This window comes from Salmo trutta, chromosome 38 (genome assembly GCF_901001165.1).
Source record: "Salmo trutta chromosome 38, fSalTru1.1, whole genome shotgun sequence".
NCBI classification, from domain to species: domain Eukaryota; kingdom Metazoa; phylum Chordata; class Actinopteri; order Salmoniformes; family Salmonidae; genus Salmo; species Salmo trutta.
In genome coordinates, this window is record NC_042994.1 from 5,908,765 (window position 1) to 5,929,703 (window position 20,939).

Here is a 20,939-nt window from a genome sequence, read left to right on the forward strand (position 1 = left end):
AGGGTTCTACCTGGAATGAAAAGTGTTTCTTCAAAGTGTACTCTTATGGAGACAGCCAAATAACACTTTTCTTTTCTAGAAGTGTACATGCAGTTTCACTTCAAGCACTAAAAGAGGTCAAAACCATCAAAGCGTCTCATGTGTTTACATGTGCACGCACGCACGCATGTGTGTGTGTATATATGGGTATGTGAATGTGTGTGTGTGTGTGTGTGTGTGTGTGTGTGTGTATGCATCATGTGAGAAACTTTCTTAGATTACAGGGACCAGTCTGTCACCTTGTGTTGGAAATGTGCATAGCAACCATCTCCACGGGGGACTTGTGATGAGAAAGATGAGCTGCCTGATAGAAATGAATGGATGGACCAGAGGGAAGGAAGAAAGTGAGGCTTGAAAGAGATGAGGTAGAAAACCAAAGTGAGGGAAAGAGATAAAACATTTAATGAGTGTTAGGGACATCGGGGGAAGCACTGCATAGGATGGGAAATAAAGTGGTCTGAGGAGGAGAGAGGCAGTGCTAAATTTGTAAATTGGTGCCAGAACAAAAAGTGAGCCAAGAGGGGGGATGACCTGGGGGGCTCTGAAGTACCAGAACGCATGAATAAAAATCAACTTCATAATAAAGCATTGCATGCATTATCCTCGCTTGTGTGTGCTGCAGCAGAAGAGTAAAGCCGCCAGCAGAAGTTGCACATATGTGCAAAAAAAAATTGAAGCCTGGAGTTCTGAATTTCATGCAACTCTACATAATTTTAGATGACTGGAGACTTTAGCAAAATCTTTTTTAATACCTCACAAATGATGGAGATGACAGGCTATACTGACACTGACAAGAGTCTGAGATCAAGAAAAACAACCTTGTCATGAATCCATCATTAGTATAGGCCTAGGTAGGTGGAGACACATATTGTACAATATGAGGAGGAAATTTCAGTCTTAAAAAAGCTGTTTTCAGCGGTTTCACTGACTCATCCAATGCACAGTTCACTTAATGGCGATGGCCGATGTGCTCGTGCCAAAATCCTATCTCTCTGTGAAGACAGTCTATATTGGTTCGCTATTACAGGACTAGCAAAGACCCAGTGCACTTACTTTTGTGAAAACATTTGTTTTCACAAAAGGGACAGGGCAACAACTCTATCAATTCCAACTATTGAATCCTGCAAGATACTGTTCTTAATCCTAAACAGAGATGCTTAAAAAAAATGTGGCCTCGCTACAGACGTCTATATCGGTCCACTAATACTAGTAAAGGCCCAGTGATGATCACTTTTGATCACTTTTGTGATGATCACTTTTGTGATGATCTTGCCCCCCCAGCTTTTTCAGGGGGTGCTGCAGCACCCTCAGCACCCCTACTTCCCACGGCTATGCTATTGATCCTCTGTGGCCAAATTATAGGCCTACTCCTGATGTAGTAATGTAAATGATATCATTTATTTCTGAACACACAGCAGTAATCACATTACTTTGGCAAATGTATTTAGATTCTTCAGGGGTGCTGCAGCACCCTCAGCACCCCTACTTCCCACGGCTATGCTATTGATCCTCTGTGGCCAAATTATAGGCCTACTCCTGATGTAGTAATGTAAATGATATCATTTATTTCTGAACACACAGCAGTAATCACATTACTTTGGCAAATGTATTTAGATTCTTCAGGGGTGCTGCAGCACCCTCAGCACCCCTACTTCCCACGGCTATGCTATTGATCCTCTGTGGCCAAATTATAGGCCTACTCCTGATGTAGTAATGTAAATGATATCATTTATTTCTGAACACACAGCAGTAATCACATTACTTTGGCAAATGTATTTAGATTCTTCAGGGGTGCTGCGGCACCTTCATCACCCTTCACGCGGCTATGATTCTATAAGGAAAATAAATGATGAAGCGCAATGTTGGAGAGATGTTTTGCAGGCTCATGTCTATCAGAACAGAGAGAGGGAGAGAGATCATAGAAGGTGAATGTCATTCTAGTTCTGTGGGAGACAGCAATGGCCGCGTGTTGGTCTACAGGCTACAATGTTGCACAAACCATGAACCCGGGCCGGACCAACACAAATCCATTCTTAGAATATCAGGCACATTTTCACATGATTTTTTTAGGGGGCGTGAGAATTACAGAGGAGGCAGCTTGAATTGTTCATGCCACCAGAGGTACCGGATCCTGGTAAATGGGTTCCAGAACGAAACAGTCCAAAACTGAGAGGTGTCGGATCCTGTTCCTGCAGGAACTGGCTCAAATTAAGCACTGGAGAGAGGAGGGGGAGAGAGAAGGACAGAGAGGGAGAGAGAGGTAGAGAGCGACAGACACAGAGAGAGGAGAGGGAGGGTGAGGAGCAGGAGGGGGAGGTAAAGAAAGAGAGAAAGGAGATAGAGAGAGAAACATGGCGATTGTGAAGGATCAAAGCATTAGCATGCATACATCTTTTGGCGCCCACACACTCCTCTACACCCTCCTTCTGTTCTCTTCTCTCCTTTGTTTCGCTCACTACCCATCATTCCTTCCTAATCCATGTTTTTCTTTCATTAGAATGTCCTCTTCAGAATCCTCTCTGTCAAATCCTTTTCTACATATTTTCTCTCTCTCAATTCAATTCAATTCAATTCAAAGGGCTTTATTGGCATGGGAAACATATGTTTACATTGTGCAATAAACAATCAAAAACATTACACTCACAAAAGTTCCAAAGGAATAGAGACATTTCAGATGGCATATTATGGCTAAAGTATAACGATGTGCAAATAGTTCAAATAGAAAAATGCTGCTGTGATAGCACACTGTGGTATTTCACCCAATAGGGAGTTCAGCAAAATTGAATGTATTTTCTAATTCTTGAAGGTGTCTGTGTAATCTCAGGGAAATACGTGTCTCTAATATGGTCATACATTTGGCGGGAAGTCAGGAAGTGCAGCTCAGTTTCCACCTCATTTTGTGGGCAGTGTGCACATAGCCTGTCTTCTCTTGAGAGCCAGGTCTGCCTACAGCGCCTTCTCTCAATAGCAAGGCTATGCTCACTGAGTCTGTACATAGTCAAAGCTTTCCTTAATTTTGGGTCAGTCACAGTGGTATTCTGCCACTGTGTACTCTCTGTTTAGGGCCAAATAACATTCTAGTTTGCTTTTTTGTTCATTCTTTCCAATATGTCAAGTAATTATCTTTTTGTTTTCTCATGATTTGGTTGGGTTTAATTGTGTTGCTGTCCAGGGTCTCTGTGGGGTCTGTTTGTGTTTGTGAACAGAGCCCAAGGACCAGCTTGCTGAGGGGACTCTTCTCCATGTTCGTCTATCTGTAGGTGATGGCTTTGTTATGAAAGGTTTGGGAATCGCTCCCTTTTAGGTGGTTGTAGAATTTAACAACTCTTTTCGGGATTTTGATCATTAGCTGGTATCGGCCTAATTCTACTCTGCATGCATTATTTGGTGTTTTACGTTGTACACTGAGGATATGACATTTAATTCCAAAATCATGGGCATTAATATGGAGTTGGTCCCACCTATGCTGCTATAACAGCCTCCACTCTTCTGGAAAGGCTTTCCACTAGATGTTGGAACAGGGGGGACTGGCTTCCATTCAGCCACAAGAGCATTAGTGAGGTCAGGCACTGATGTTGGCCAATTAAGCCTGACTCACAGTCGGTGTTACAATTCATCCCAAAGGTGTTCGATGGGGTTGAGGTCAGGGATCTGGTGCAGGCCAGTCAAGTTCTTCCACACTGATCTCAACAAACCCTTTCTGTATGGACCTCACTTTGTGCACACGGGCATTGTCATGCTGAAACAAGAAAGGGCCTTCCCTAAACTGTTGCCACACAGTTGGAAGTACAGAATTGTCTAGAATGTAATTGTATGCTGTAGCATTAAGATTTTCCTTCACTGGAACTAAGGGGCCTAGCCTGAAACATGAAAAACAGCCCCAGACCATTATTCCTCCTCCACCAAACTTTACAGTTGGCACTATGCATTGGGGCGGGTAGCGTTTTCCTGGCATCCGCCAAACTCAGATTCGTCTGTCGGACTGCCAGATGGTGAAGCGTGATTCATCACTCCAGAGAACGCGGTTCCACTGCTCCAGAGTCCAATGGAGGCAAGATTTACACCACTCCAGCCGATGCTTGGCATTGCTCATGGTGATCTTAGGCTTGTGTGTGGCTGCTCGACCATGGAAAACCCATTTCATGAAGCTCCCGACGAACAGTTATTGTGCTGACGTTGCTTCCAGAGGCAGTTTGGAACTCGGAAGTGAGTGTTTCAAACGAGGACAGACTATTTTTATGCGCTATGCGCTTCAGTATTCGGCGGTCCCATTCTTTGAGCTCGTGTGACCTACCACTTTGCGCCTGAGCTGTTGTTGCTTCTAGACGTTTCCACTTCACAATAACAGCACTTGACTGGGGCAGCTCTAGCAGGGAAGAAATTTGACGAACTGACTTGTTGGAAAGGTGGCATCCTATGACGGTGCCATGTTGAAAGTTACTGAGCTCTCCAGTAAGACCATTCTAATGCCAATGTTTACCTATGGAGATTGCATGGCGGTGTGATTGATTTTATACACTTGTCTTCAACGGGTGTGGCTGAAATAGACAAATCCACTAATTTGAAGGGGTGTCTACATACTTCTGTATATACATTATAGTGTATTTTGTTAAATAATTTTTTTATTTAACCTTTATTTAACTAGGCAAGTCAGTTAAGAACAAATTCTTATTTACAATGATGGCCTAGGAACAGTGGGTTAACTGCCTTGTTCAGGGGCAGAACGACAGATTTTTACCTTTTCAGTTGGGGGATTGGATCTAGCAACCTTTCAGTTACTAGTCCAACGCTCTAACCACTAGGCTACCTGCTGCCCCCATGTGTATATGTTGAAGAGGGTGGGGCTCAAGCGGCATCACTGTCTCACCCCAAGGCCCTGTGGAAAGAAATGTGTGTGTTTTTTGCCAACTCTAACCACACACCTGTTTGTGTACATGGATTTCACATTGTTGTATGTTTTTCCCCTAACACCGCATTCCATCAATTTGTATAGCAGACCCTCATGCCAAATTGAGTCAAAAGCTTTTTAGAAATCAACAGAGCATGAGAAGACTTTGCCTTTGTTTTGGTTTGTTTGTTTGTCTATTAGGGTGTGTAGATGTATACGTGGTCTGTCGTATGGTAATTTAGTAAAAAGCCATTGGACATTTCCTCAGTACATAGTTTTTTTGGTTGGATAGGTTTCTCAATTTCTTTCTTAGGTTTATGCATTCTTCATCAAACCATTGGCCATTTCTCTCTCTCTCTCTCCCCCGTCTCTCTCTCTGCCCCCCCCTCCTCTCTCCCTATTCCTGATAGAATGAGACAAGGCTTGGTCTACATAATGACATCACCTCAGTAGTTTACTCTTAGTGGAAACTCAGCAACATTGTGTTAAACATGGTTTACAACGCAGAAGAGTAGATCAGCAACTCTGCATTGAACATCACAAAGGCAAGAAGATATGGACATTACACACAGTCCATGTGTCTCAGCACACTAGTAGGAACAAACCGTATGTGTTCACATATTATGCAAGTCAGTTCCTACATCTAACACAGTCCCATGCATTTACTCAGTACACATAACCAGTGCGAGCCAAGACATTCTGTTAGATGGGTTCAATAAGATGTGTATGTGTATTTCTGGTATTGTGAAGTCTCTCTCTCTCTCTCTCTCTCTCTCTCTCTCCCTTTCTCTCGCGCCTCTCCTCTGTCTCTCCCTCCCTCCCTCTCGCTCCTTCTCTCTCTCCCACCCTCCTCTCCTCCCTTCTCTCACTGTCCCCCCCTCTCTCTTCCCCCATCTCCTAACCTTTCCCTGTCTCTCCGTCTCCCTATCTCTCTCATATTAACAAACAGGTGGGAGCTAACGAGTGCTTCGGGCTGCATCCGTTAGATCATCACTGCAGGTGCTATTCATAGAACCACTCCTCCTTTTCTTCATCACTGCTTTAAAGTCCTCTTTTCCTCCCCCATACTCCTCCGAGAGAGACTCTAGGCCATCTAGTGTGAGTGGGCTACTAACTCTTTCTTAACAGCCAGAAAGAGATGGATTTGAATGAGGTGTGTGTGTCTGTGTGCGTCTGTGAATGCATGCAGGCGGACTTGATACACAACCTTACGCAACCAATGCCTCTTCTGGAAACTGGAAACATGGATGGGTGTCTATCTCCTATTTATACAGAACCAACATCATACCGCCGTTTCTGTTGACTGTGGTTTGTGTGTTTCTATGCTGCAGCTATGTAGCATAAATTCGACAATGCTGGTTGGAGGGTCAAATGGCAACCTATTCCCTATACAGAAGAGTGTGCTACCTTTGACCAGGGCCCATAGGGAATGTCTCAGATGAGTTCTCTATGGGGCAATCTGAATACAATACGCTTGACAGTTTTCTCATCAGCCATTCATTTTGTAACTAATGAATGTAGTTTACAAGAAAAGATGCCAAATCACTCAACAGTTGCCGGGTATGACAGTTGAACTAAACTCATGAGATATTTCATTAAAAGAATCAATGGGTATACCATGAATTAAAAAGAAAACAAAAATGGATGTACCAATCGCTGACTGCCCCTTTATTTCCATATAGTAGGACCTTCCAATTGCCACTTACTTCCTCTTCCACTGAAGCCCGGTGCAAAATCAGTTACATCAAAACGACTTTTGAAGCACTTCAGTCTTTGAAGTGAAGGAGCCAGTTAGCCTTGAGAGCAGACCCTTTCTTGCACCATATTCCCCATACACTGAGTGTACAAAACATTAAGAACACCTTCTCTTTCCATGACATAGACTGACCAGGTGAATCCAGGTGAAAGCTATGATCCATTATTGATGTCAATTGTTAAATCCACTTTAATCAGTGTAGATGAAGGGGAGGAGACAAGTTAAAGAAGGATTTTTAAGACATCAAATCAAAACTGTATTTGTCACATGCGTTGAATACAACAGGTATACCTTACAGTGAATGCTTACTTACAAGCCCTTAACCAACAATGCAGTTCAAGAAAGAGTTAGGAAAATATTTTCCAAATAAACTAATGTAAAAAATAATAAAAAGTAACAATAAAATAACAATAACGAGGCTATATACAGGGGTTACCGGTACCGAGTCAATATGCGGGGGTACAAGTTCGTTGAGGTAATTTGTACATGTAGGTAGGGGTAAAGTGACTATGCATAGATAATAAACAGTGAGTAGCAGCAGTGTAAAAACAAATGGGGGGGGGGGGGGGTCAATGTAAATAGTCCGGGTGCCCATTTGATTAACTGTTCAGCAGTCATATGGCTTGGGGGTAGAGGCTGTTAAGGAGCCTTTTGGTCCTAGACCAGTCTATGACATGGGTGACTGGGGTCTTTGACCATTTTTGGGGCTTTCCTCTGATACTGCCTAGTATATAGGTCCTGAATGGCTGGAAGCTTGGCCCCAGTGATGTACAGGGCCGTACTCACTACCCTCTGTAGCGCCTTACGGTCAGATGCCGAGCAGTTGCCATACCAGGCGGTGATACAACCGATCAGGATGCTCTTGATGGTGCAGCTGTAGAACTTTTTGAGGATCTGGGGATCCATGCCAAATCTTTTCAGTCTCCTGAGGGGGAAAAGGTGTTGTCGTGCCCTCTTCACGACTGTCTTGGTGTGTTTGGACCATGATAGTTCGTTGGTGATGTGGACACCAAGGAACTTGAATCTCTCGACCCGCTCCACTACAGCCCCGTCGATGTTAATGGGGCCTGTTCGGCCCGCCTTTGACTGTAGTCCACAATCAGCTCTTTTGACTTGCTCACATTGAAGGAGAGGTTGTTGTCCTGGCACCACACTGCCAGGTCTCTGACCTCCTCCCTAAAGGCTGTCTCATTGTTGTCGGTAATCAGGCCTAACACCGTCAGAAAGTCCAGGATCCAGTTACAAAGGGAGGTGTTTAGTCCCAAGGTCCTTAGCTTAGTGATGAGCTTTGAACGCTGCGCTGTAGTCAATGGACAGCATTCTCACATAGGTGTTCCTTTTGTCCAGGAGGGAAAGGGCAGTGTGGAGTGCGATTGATATTGCATCATCTGTGGATCTGTTGGGCCGGTATGCGAATTGGAGTGGGTCTAGGGTATCCGGGATGATGCTGTTGATGTGAGCCACGACCAGCCTTTCAAAGCACTTCATGGCTACCGACGTGAGTGCTACAGGGCGGTAATCATTTAGGCAGGTTACCTTTGCTTCCTTGGGCACAGGGACTATGGTGGTCTGCTTGAAACATGTAGGTATTACAGACTCGGTCAGGGAGAGGTTGAAAATGTCAGTGAAGACACTTGCCAGTTGGTCCGCGCATGCTTTGAGTACACGTCCTGGTAATCCGTCTGGCCCCGCGGCTTTGCGAATGTTGACCTGTATAAAGGTCTTGCTCACATCAGTTATCGAGAGCGTTATCACACAGTCATCCAGAACAGCTGGTGCTCTCATGCATGCTTCAGTGTTGCTTGCCTCGAAGCGAGCATAAAAGGCATTTAGCTCATCTGGTAGGCTCGCGTCACTGGGCAGCTCGCAGCTGGGTTTCCCTTTGTAGTCCGTAATAGTTTTCAAGCCCTGCAACATCCGACGAGTGTCAGAGCTGGTGTAGTAGGATTCGATCTGAATCCTGTATTGACGCTTTGCCTGTTTGATAGTTCGTCTAAGGGCGTAGTGGGATTTCTTATAAGCGTCCGGATTAGTGTCCTGCTCCTTGAAAGCAGCAGCTCTAGCCTTTAGCTCGATGCAGATGTTGCCTGTAATCCATGGCTTCTGGTTGGGATATGTACGTCTGTACGTTCCAGTCTGTGCTAGCCAAACAGTCATGCAGCGTAGCATCCGCGTCATCTGACCACTTCCGTATTGAGCGAGTCACTGGTACTTCCTGCTTTAGTTTTTGCTCGTAAGCATGAATTATGGTCTGATTTGCCAAATGGAGGGCAAGGGAGAGCTTTGTATGCATCTCTGTGTATGGAGTAAAGGTGGTCTAGAGTTTTTTTTCTCCTCTGGTTGCAAATGTGACATGCTGGTAGAAATGAGGTAAAACGTATTTAAGTTTGCCTGCATTAAAGTCCCTGGCCACTAGGAGCGCCGCCTCTGGATGAGCATTTTCTTGTTTGCTAATGGCCTTATACAGCTGGTTGAGTGCGGTCTTAGTGCCAGCATCGGTTTCTGGTGGTAAATAGATGGCTATGAATAATATAGATGAGAACTCTCTTGGTAGATAGTGTGGTCTACAGCTTATCATAAGGTACTCTACCTCAGGCGAGCAATACCTTGAGACTTCTTTAATATTAGACATTGCGCACCAGCTGTTTTTGACAAATAGACACACACCCCCGCCCCTCGTCTTACCAGACGTAGCTTCTCTGTCCTGCCGATGGATGGAAAATCCCGCCAGCTCTATATTATCTGTGTCATTGTTCAGTCACGACTCGGTGAAACACAAGATATTACCGTTTTTAAAGTCCTGTTGGTAGGATAGTCTTGACTGTATATTGGTAGGATAGTCTTGACTGTATATTAGTAGGATAGTCTTGACTGTATATTGGTAGGATAGTCTTGACTGTATATCATCCCTTTTGTTTTCCAATGATTGCACATCGGCCAATAGAATGGATGGTGGTGGAGGTTTATGCACTTGCCTACGAATTCTCAGAAGGCTGCCTGACCTCCTCCCTCTTTTTCTCCGTGTTTTCTTCACGCAAATGACAGGGATTTGGGTCCATTCCCTAGAAAGCAGTATATCCTTTGTCCAGTTTGAGGTGAGTAATCGCTGTTCTGATGTCCAGAAGTTGTTTACGGTCATAAGAGACAGTAGCAGCAAGATTATGTACAAAATAAGTTAAGATATAAGTTACAAACAACATGAAAAAACTAACAAAATAGCACAGCTGGTTAGGAGTGCCGTAAAACGGCAGCCATCCCCTCCGGCGCCATTCTGAGTATCATGGATTGTGTACGTGTGTCATTCAGAGGGTGAATGGGCAAGACAAAATATTTAAGTGCCTTTGAAAATGGTATGGTAGTAGGTGCCAGGAGCACCGGTTTGTGTCCAGAACTGCAACGCTGCTGGGTTTTTCCACACTAAACAGTTTCCTGTGTGTATCAAGAATGGTCCACCACCCAAAGGACATCCAACCAACTTGATACAACTATGGGAAGCACTGGATTCTACACATTGTAGAGTCAATACCGACGAATAGAGGCTGTTCTGAGAGGGGGGAGCAACTCAATATTAGGAAGGTGTTCTTAATGTTTTGTACTCTCAGGTTATTGCACTACTTTTGACCAGGGCCGGTAGGCAATGTCTCAGATTTGTTTTCTCTGGGGCAACCAGAATACAATTAGATTGACAGTTTTCTCATCAGCTGTTCATTTTGTAACTAATCAATTCAGTTTACAAGAAAAGATGCCAAAATCAATCGACAGTTGTCGGATACGACAGTTGAACTAAACTCATGAGGCATTTAAAAGTTATATTCTTCAAGAATCAGTGGCCATATCATTAATTTAAGTCCAACAAATGTATGTACCAATTGCTGATTGCCCCTTTATTTCCATATAGTAGGACCTTCCAATTGCCACTTACTTCCTCTTCCACTGAAGCCCGGTGCAAAATCAGTTACATCAAAACAAGTCTTTAAGCGCTTCAGTCTTTGAAGTGAAGGAGCCAGTTAGCCTTGAGAGCAGACCCTTTGTGCCCCTTCACAGCACGTCTACCATGTCACACACTGCTGGACCAGGAGAGAAGAGAAGAGAGAGAAAGAGAGAGAGAGTGTGTCTGTGTGTCCGTGTGAATGTGCATTTCATTGTGTCTATGTGTGTGATAACTTTATGTGTGTGTGTGTGTCTTTTCACACCGGGATTATTCTGCCTGGAAGGAGGAGAGGTTAGATGAGATAGAAATGGAGAAGCTTAGCTTCCATTTTCCATTCTGAAGTTCTCATCCCAGTCAAAAGGATGGGAAGGGGGAAATCCTGTGTAATCCCTTGTTTATTAACGGGACTGATAAGAAATTTTCTCACGTTCTAGGATAGAGAAAGATGGAAATGGCTGGAAGATATGAAACAATGCCCAGAGAAAGAGAGAGACAGAGAGAGAGAGAGAGAGAGAGAGATAGAGAGAGCGAGAGAGAGAGAGAGAGCGAGAGAGAGCGAGAGAGAGAATAAGAGATAAAGAGAAGAGAGGTGGAAGAAAGGAGAGCGTCAGCCCGTTTGTTTTAGAGAATAGAGTGTAATGAGATGCTAATGTAACAACAGAAGACTGGATGCCCTCTGGAGTGCTGTACAGTAGCAGGTCGTTACTCTCTCACTCCCTTCCACCGACGGATGAGAGGAAGAGAGAAGAAGGAGAGGAGGGATGGAGAAAGAGAGGAGAGGGGACCCTGGAGGAGTGTTGGAGAGAGGGATGAGTGTTTTGGAGGAGTGTAAAAATAGCTGGATGGCTTTGTTGTAGGAGTGGAGGAGTACGGTTGAAGAAAGGAGGGCTAAAGGAGGCCAATGGAGGCTCAGGTCAAAAGTAGTGTGCTATAAAGGTAATAGGGTGCCATTTGGGACACAGACTGAGTGTGTCGGGTAGAGAATGGTATAATGTGTGTAGGAGGTGAATGCCCCAGAGATGTACTACTGTTTTCTCCGACTACAGTGGTACAAACACACATTAAACTCCAGCTCTCATGACACCCCATTGGGGTATGCTGGCTCTGCGTCCCAAATGCCGCCATATTTCCTACGTAGTGCACTACTTTCAACCAGAGCCCTGTGGGCCCTATAGGGAATAGGGTGCCATTCGGGAACGTAGCCTGCATGTCTAGTGGCTGAGCTCAAATTCGGACTCAACTGCTAATATGCTGCAAACTGCATTATTGTTTACTGCGGTTTCTCAGATAGTCTGCAGCTGTACAAAAACACATTATTATGAAGTCCACTCTCCAACTCTCCGAACACTCTGGGATATAGCTACATCGATCCCTGTCATTAACCCTATGTGGTACCACAACTAACTGCTAGCCCTAAAATGTCTCTGATTTGAACAAAAACACATTCAGTTGTCATAACCCAGGTGTAACTGACGTCACGCTGCTTGCTTAGCGAGTACCGCTTCCTCCTGATTCGGTTCACACCAAGGCTCGAACCCAGGACCTCTGCTTTGCTTGCACACGACACCGCACTCCCGGAGCGTCTTACCAGTCAGCGCCACCGAAAAATTTACAATTTGTTACTGCAAGTGAGGACATTTTAGGTTGAGGAGTTCATTTCACACATTCCCATGTGCTACACATGAGATATACAGTGGCTAGTTACATCTGAATTCTACACTGTACTGAGGTTAACCCTTCTTACTGTCTAACTCCATAGACCTACACTTTCTCTCACTGCAGTTGATCAAAAACACATTAGTCCACTCCAACTAGCATAACACCCCACGGGATATATACAATTGTCTTGTGGCTAAACTCAAAATCAACCTCTTACCGTAAACTGTAGCTACTAATGCTAGCCCTGCTATTAAAACCCCATGAAATATATAGTCTACTGTATAGCTAACGACTAAAATCAACTTCTAACCCAATTAGAATGCTAAAACTTGATAAAGCTGCTACGCTAGCTCTGCCCACAGGCTCCGTGTGCACAGCTGGTGCACGGTCTCAGTAACGTGTTAGATATACTGTATAGCTAATGGCAAAAATCCCCCTCTTACCTCATGATAATGCTAAAACTGCTAACTCTGCTAACCCACTACGCTAGCCCTTGTTGCAGGCTCTATGGGCAGTGGGCACAGAATTAGCAATAGCGTAGAGTGTTAGCGGCTGAGCGGGCTAATTGCATTTCCTTGTGTTAATTAGGCCCATTAATTAGGAAATACATGTGAGGGTGAAGGAGAGGAGGTAGAGGAGGGAGGGGAGGCGAGGAGAAGAAGAAGGGAGAGGAGATGGGGATGAGAGGAGGGAGAGGAGCTGAGGAGAGGAGGGAGAGGGGGGATGAGAGGAGAGGAGGGAGGGATGCGAGTAGAGGAGGGAGAGGGGGATCAGAGGAGAGGAAAGGAGAGGAGAAGAAGGGAGAGGAGAGGGGGGATGAGAGGAGCAGAGGAGAGGAGGGAGAGGGGTGGATGAGAGGAGAGGAGGGAGAGGAGTGGAGGAGAGGAGGGAGGGGGGAATGAGAGGAGGGAGAGGAGGGGGATGAGAGGAGAGGAAAAGAGACAAGAGGAGAGGAGAGGGGGGATGAGAGGAGGGCAGCAGAGGAGAGGAGGGAGAGGGGGGATGAGAGGAGAAGAGGAAGAGGGGAAGAGCAGAGGAGGGGAGGGGGAGGAGAGGAGAGGAGGAAGTACAGACAGAGCAATGAACAAAGATGTCTCTGCACTGAGGCCATGTTCCAACATGTAGGATTGGATTTATTGTGTGTTGAAAGGGGACAAGAGAAAGGGTGATTGAAATATTGGAATGTATCCTTTTTCTTTCACCATGTCATACAAATGATTGGTCAATATGCTGCCCACTCACCTCCACTAGCAGGAAGCAGGGTACGATGTAGGTGCTGGTCTTCTGTAGGTCTCTGTCTCCTATATTCCTCATTGTGCCTTCTTCCCGGTTTCTCTTCTGTTTCTCTTCTGTTAGCTGGACTGATGCACCTGTAGAATCATAACCTTTAGCAACATCCACAGAAAAGTATTGCGGTGCCAAGTTTAGTCCATTACGGAACCATTTTGAGTTCTTTAACAAATATATGTTTTTATCACACACAAGCACTCGGACACGCACACGCATGCACACACACACACGCACGAATATGGTTCCATTTGGGACGCAGATACAGTTTTCAGACACAGTCAGTCAGATACAGTTTTCAGACACATTCAGTCAGATACAGTTTTCAGACACAGTCAGTCAGATACAGTTTTCAGACACAGTCAGTCAGATACAGTTTTCAGACACAGTCAGTCAGATACAGTTTTCAGACACAGTCAGTCAGACACAGTCAGTCAGACACAGTCAGTCAGACACAGTCAGTCAGATACAGTCAGTCAGATACAGTCAGACACAGTCAGTCCAACACAGTCAGTCAGATACAGTTTTCATACACAGTGAGTCAGATACAGTTTTCAGACACAGTCAGTCAGATACAGTTTTCAGACACAGTCAGTCAGATACAGTTTTCAGACACAGTCAGTCAGATGCAGTTTTCAGACACAGTCAGTCAGACACAGTCAGTCAGACACAGTCAGTCAGATACAGTCAGTCAGACACAGTCAGTCAGATGCAGTTTTCAGACACAGTCGGTCAGACACAGTCAGTCAGATGCAGTTCTCAGACACAGTCAGTCAGACCCAGTCAGTCAGACCCAGCATGGGAATAGGATAGACATAAGAGAGACATGGAGAGACGGTTAAAAAAAGATGAATGAAAGAGAGAGATTAAACATTGAACAACAATAATCCCAAATTGAAGTCAACTCAGGGATTCCCCCCACAGGACAGCTAAAGAAAAGAGAACATATGTTAAAGAAAGGCATTTGCCAAAGAAAGTAGCATAAGATAAGAAGTCTTCCTTCCACCTACCCACAAGCAGATACCCATGGGGAAAGAACTGGAGGCTCCAAGAACTATGGATACTATTCCATCAAAGTCAAAAGTACATTTCTCACCACGCAGCAGCAAAAAAGCCTGTCTGAGTTGATTTGCAGTTGAAGTGTTTGATTCACACAGTCAATATTATTCTGGGTAGTGCATAAACCCCAAATATGAATTCCGATACAGAGCAAGAATAATGCATTTTTTACTTGAAAAGCAGTTTCAAGATTTGATTGACAGCCGTTAGTCCCATCTGTGTAGTCTTCTTAGAAAGCCTCCTTTGGGTCACCCTTTCCTCGCCTATGTCCCAAATGGCACCCTATTCCCTACATAGTGCACTACTTGGGGAGTAGGGTGCCATTTGGGACGCGGACCTGATCTCACGCCTCTCTGAACAGAATCTTGAATTGAGATACACTACCGTTCAAAAGTTTGGGGTCACTTAGAAATTAAAATAGCATCAAATTGATCAGAAATACAGTGTAGACATTGTTAATGTTGTAAATGACTATAGTAGCTGGAAACAGCAGATTTTGTTATGGAATATCTACATAGGTGTACAGAGGCCCATTATCAGCAACCATCACTCCTGTGTTCCAATGGCACGTTGTGTTAGCTAATCCAAGTTTATCATTAGAAAACCCTTTTGCAATTATGTTAGCACAGCTGAAAACTGTTGTTCTGATTAAAGAAGCAATAAAACTGGCCTTCTTTATACTAGTTGAGTTGTACAAGATTTTCAGTTTCTTGCCAATTTCTCACATGGAATAGCCTTCATTTCTCAGAACAAGAATAGACTGACGAGTTTCAGAAGAAAGTCTTTGCTTCTGGCCATTTTGAGCCTGTAATCGAACCCACAAATGCTGATGCTCCAGATACTCAACTAGACTAAAGAGGGACAGTTTTATTGCTTCTTTAATCAGAACAACAGTTTTCAGCTGTGCTAACATAATTGCAAAAGGGTTTTCTAATGATCAATTAGCGTTTTAAAATGATAAACTTGGATTAGCTAACACAACGTGCCATTGGAACACAGTAGTGATGGTTGCTGATAATGGGCCTCTGTACACCTATGTAGATATTCCATTAAAAATCTGCCGTTTCCAGCTACAATAGTAATTTACAACATTAACATATGTCTACACTGTCTACACTGTATTTCGGATCAATTTGATGTTATTTTAATGGACAATAAATGTGCTTTTCTTTCAAAAACAAGGACATTTCTAAGTGACCCCAAACCTTTGAACGGGAGTGTAAGTGCGGTTGACTCCTGTTTAAACTTTGCATAATAAATCATTATTCAATCAATCAATCATTGATAGCAATGGGGAGACTTGAGCACAGAAGTCACACACTCTAGTATTCTAATAACTAGATGTCAAAGTGGACATTCATCAGTAGCCTAGTGTCTGAGAGCTTGTTCAGATATACATTATTACACACACATCAGAGTGGTTAAAGTCCTCTGTGTTTAACTACATGTATTATTGAGTTATGGCTCATATACTGAACTGGTCTTCACCCAGCTCAGTCCATCTCTCTTTCTCTCTCTCTTCACCCCATCTCTCTTTCTCTCTCTCTTCACCCAGCTCAGTTCATCTCTCTTTCTCTCTCTCTTCACCCCATCTCTCTTTCTCTCTCTCTTCACCCAGCTCAGTCCATCTCTCTTTCTCTCTCTCTTCACCTTGCTCAGTCCATCTCTCTTTCTCTCTCTCTTCACCCCATCTCTCTTTCTCTCTCTCTTCACCCCATCTCTCCTTCTCTCTCTTCACCCCGCTCAGTCCATCTCTCTTTCTCTCTCTCTTCACCCCATCTCTCCTTCTCTCTCTCTTCACCCAGCTCAGTCCATCTCTCTTTCTCTCTCTCTTTACCCCGCTCAGTCCATCTCTCTTTCTCTCTCTCTTCACCCCGCTCAGTCCATCTCTCTTTCTCTCTCTCTTCACCCCGCTCAGTCCATCTCTCTTTCTCTCTCTCTTCACCCCGCTCAGTCCATCTCTCTTTCTCTCTCTCTTCACCCCACTCAGTCCATCTCTCTTTCTCTCTCTCTTCACCCCATCTCTCTTTCTCTCTCTCTTCACCCAGCTCAGTCCATCTCTCTTTCTCTCTCTCTTCACCCCGCTCAGTCCATCTCTCTTTCTCTCTCTCTTCACCTCGCTCAGTCCATCTCTCTTTCTCTCTCTCTTCACCCCATCTCTCTTTCTCTCTCTCTTCACCCTGCTCAGTCCATCTCTCTTTCTCTCTCTCTTCACCCAGCTCAGTCCATCTCTCTTTCTCTCTCTCTTCACCCCATCTCTCTTTCTCTCTCTCTTCACCCAGCTCAGTCCGTCTCTCTTTCTCTCTCTCTTCACCCCACTCAGTCCATCTCTCTTTCTCTCTCTCTTCACCCCGCTCAGTCCATCTCTCTTTCTCTCTCTCTTCACCCAGCTCAGTCCATCTCTCTTTCTCTCTCTCTTCACCCAGCTCAGTCCATCTCTCTTTCTCTCTCTCTTTACCCCGCTCAGTCCATCTCTCTTTCTCTCTCTCTTCACTCTGCTCAGTCCATCTCTCTTTCTCTCTCTCTTCACCCCATCTCTCTTTCTCTCTCTCTTTACCCAGCTCAGTCCATCTCTCTTTCTCTCTCTCTTCACCCCGCTCAGTCCATCTCTCTTTCTCTCTCTCTTCACCCCATCTCTCTTTCTCTCTCTCTTCACCCCGCTCAGTCCATCTCTCTTTCTCTCTCTCTTCACCCCATCTCTCTTTCTCTCTCTCTTCACCCCATCTCTCTTTCTCTCTCTCTTCACCCAGCTCAGTCCATCTCTCTTTCTCTCTTTCTTCACCCCGCTCAGTCCATCTCTCTTTCTCTCTCTCTTCACCCTGCTCAGTCCATCTCTCTTTCTCTCTCTCTTCACCCCATCTCTCCTTCTCTCTCTCTTCACCCCGCTCAGTCCATCTCTCCTTCTCTCTCTCTTCACCCCATCTCTCCTTCTCTCTCTCTTCACCCTGCTCAGTCCATCCCTCTTTCTCTCTCTTCACCCCACTCACTTCATCCATCCTCTCTCTTCACCCAGCTCAGTCATCCCTCCTTTTTTCTCTTCATCTCTCTCTGTCTCGCTCTGTCTCAATACATAATCTGTCTGTGTCTCTGTCATCATCTGTGTTCCATCTCATACCACTGCAGTATTGTCATGTCCCAAAACCCTGCCTCACACACTACCACACACCTCCTCTCTCACTACCCACACACAGCTACACACACTCCCACATACAGCGACACACAGTCCCAGACACTTACACACACTCACCCACCCACACGACTGATACGCTACTCTTTCTCCCTGACAATCCAGCAGATGTGTGTGATATAGTGATATAGGCTGTGGCGCTAAGGGAGTAGGACATTAAGACAGCTCTGCATGCAGAACTACAGGTTCATCAATGTGGGTCAGGAGAGATGGAGACTGAGATGTCTCTGCTACGGCACTCATCATCCTATCTATGGCTTTCTCTCTCTCTCACACACACACACACACACACACACACACACACACACACACACACACACACACACACACACACACACACACACACACACACACACACACACTATAAGAGCGTCTACAGTATAATGTGTGTGGCATACACACACTTCTAATACTGTCTTTTATCAAAGAAAAAGAATGCCATGAATAAAATCTGGTCTTACCACAGATTCTGTGCAGAGAAGTAGTGATGATGAAGTGTTGCTAGACAGTAGCCATAGCCTCTGCCTTTGACAGAGAAGAACTGGAGTATTTTACAACCCGCTGAAGGCTCCCATCCTGCTGTCTTCTGTCTGTGTTTGTTTTATCTTCTCCGAGTCTTCAGTAAAAGTAGACCGCCCGCACTTTCACTGCTGCTTTCTCTAGTAAGCCAGCGCTACAGTCACAGAGAGAGAATGAAAGAGAGAGAGAGAGAGAGAGAGAGAGAGAGAGAGAGAGAGAGAGAGAGAGAGAGAGGGAGAGGGAGAGAGATAGTGTGTTTGTCTGCTAGAGTGTGTGTTAATGTGTGTGTGTATAGATTCACAGTATAGCACAAGCAACACAGTCTATCTATATGCACTGGGCAACATGCAGTCACTACGCTACTTTGCTAATCTTCCATGGACGGACGAAGCTAATTAATGAATCCACACGGCTTGAGGGCTTCAATAGAGAGAGAAAGAACTAGAGAGGCTGAGAGAGAGAGAGAGAGTGGAGGATGCGAGGAGTGAGAGAGATAATTAGAGTGAATGAAGGCGAGAGATTGGAGAAGAGAGAGGAGATGAGAGAGAGAGAGAGTGAAGGAGAGTGAGAGTGAAAGAGTCGGAAGACGAAGGAATGAGAGCATGAGACCGCGGGAGAGGAGAGAGAACACAGGCAGCGGAGTAGAGAGGGAGAGAATGAGTGAGAATGAGTGAGAGAGAGAGAGAGAGAGAGAGAGAGAGAGAGAGAGAGAGAGAGAGAGAGAGAGAGAGAGAGTGTATATGTGTGTCAGCGGTATAGGAATAACGGCTGAAGGATAGGCTAGTCTACACTCTTAGAGAAAATGGTTCCAAAAGGGTTTTTCAGCTGTCCACATAGAAGAACCCTTTTTGGTTCTAGGTACAACCCTTTTGGGTTCCATGTAGAGCCCAACGTGGAAAGGGTTCTACATAGAACCCAAAAGGGTTCTTCTTGGAATCAAAAGGTTTTTACCAGGAACCAAAAAGGGTGAAAAAGCCTTTCTGGTTCCTGGTAAAACCCTTTTGATTCCAAGGGTTCACCAATGAGGACAGTCAAAGAACCTTTTTAGGTTGTAGATGGTTTGTAGTTGTTTTCTATGATTGTAGGCGCAGGCAGCATACCTTTAGAGCTCAACCCCAGGAAAGCACATTCATACATGAGAAAGCTAAGCCCATGGCTGTGTGTGTGTGTGTGTGTGTGTGTGTGTGTGTGTGTGTGTGTGTGTGTGTGTGTGTGTGTGTGTGTGTGTGTGTGTGTGTGTGTGTGTGTGTGTGCGTGTGTGAATAAACGCGTGGGCTCAGGTGAGTGCCTCAGAATGACGGGATTAATGATGCATCACCAAGTGGAAAAGTGGGGCGTTTCAGACACACACACACACACACACACACACACACACACACCGCCTGAGGCTGCTGGTGCCTGGCACCTGAGGGCCCCTGACCCATATAGGGCCTGGTGCACAGGTGGGTGCACAGAGAGCATGGTCATAAATTGTTCATAAATGACCAGCATGGTCAAATAATAATAATCATAGTAGTTGTCGAGGGTGCAACAAGCACGTCCGGTGAACAGGTCAGGGTTCCGTAGCCGCAGGCAGAACAGTTGAAACTGGAGCAGCAGCATGGCCAGGTGGACTGGGGCATGGTCCTAGGGCTCAGGTCCTCCGAGAGAAAGAAAGAAAGAGAGAAAGAGAGAATTAGAGAGAGCATATTTAAATTCACACAGGACACCGGATAAGACAAGAGAATACTCCAGATGTAACAGACTGACCCTAGCCCCCCGACACATAAACTACTGCAGCATAAATACTGGAGGCTGAGACAGGAGGGATCAGAAGACACTGTGGCCCCATCCGATGATACCCCCGGACAGGGCCAAACAGGCAGGATATAACCCCACCCACTTTGCCAAAGCACAGCCCCCACACCACTAGAGGGATGTCTACAACCACCAACTTACCGTCCGAAGACAAGGCCGAGTATAGCCCACAAAAATCTCCGCCATGGCACAACCCAAGGGGGGGGCGCCAACCCAGACAGGAAGACCACGTCATGTCACTGATTGGTCCAAAGAGTCAATCACCTGGTGTCCCCCGGGTCTGAATCAGTCCCTGATTGGAGGGGAAGGATGACACCTTGAGGCCTGCATTTCAATAAGCCTGTTGGAGAGGGTGGATAGGATATATCATGTAAACATGCCTTCAGTACAATATGTCCAGTGCATAGACCTGGCAAAGGGAGAGAGTTAGTTTCCTTGTGACTGATTGTTAAAAGCATCAAAAACATTTTTTCGTGTAGTTCCCATGGAAACACAGCATCCCATTCCCATGATAAGGAGTGACATTCATTGAGGCACACACACATGTACACACAAACACCCACACGCAGTATGGGGGAGAGGGACATTGGCTGGGACTGTACTGCATCATCCCCAGACATTTTAACGAGGTCTAAAGGAAGAGGTTTCAACAATACACCACCTGGCCAAGAGAGTAACAGTAGTTATTCATATCTTTACTGCAGTCTCTAACGGGGCCACTCTCAAAGGACAAATAATATAAAGTACTTTCTCACTACTTTGCAGATATTCGTTTTTCAATCATATGATGTAAAATATTATGAGGCATAATGTTTTA

At 45.1% G+C, this 20,939-nt stretch overlaps 1 protein-coding gene across 2 annotated transcripts in view; it reads right to left on the bottom strand.

Annotated features, from left to right (window-relative positions):
* LOC115178417 (phospholipid phosphatase-related protein type 5) overlaps positions 1–18,553 on the bottom strand; it is a 51,850-nt gene extending 33,297 nt beyond the window's left edge. For both annotated transcript variants that reach the window (XM_029739597.1, XM_029739600.1), the window contains exons 1-2: positions 18,268–18,553; positions 13,516–13,643 (exon numbers count right to left, since the gene is read on the bottom strand). In XM_029739597.1, coding sequence (XP_029595457.1) covers positions 13,516–13,587 — 72 coding nt within the window. In that variant the 5' untranslated portion in view covers positions 13,588–13,643; positions 18,268–18,553. The remainder of the gene's footprint in view (positions 1–13,515; positions 13,644–18,267) is intronic.
* Positions 18,554–20,939: the final 2,386 nt, after the last annotated feature.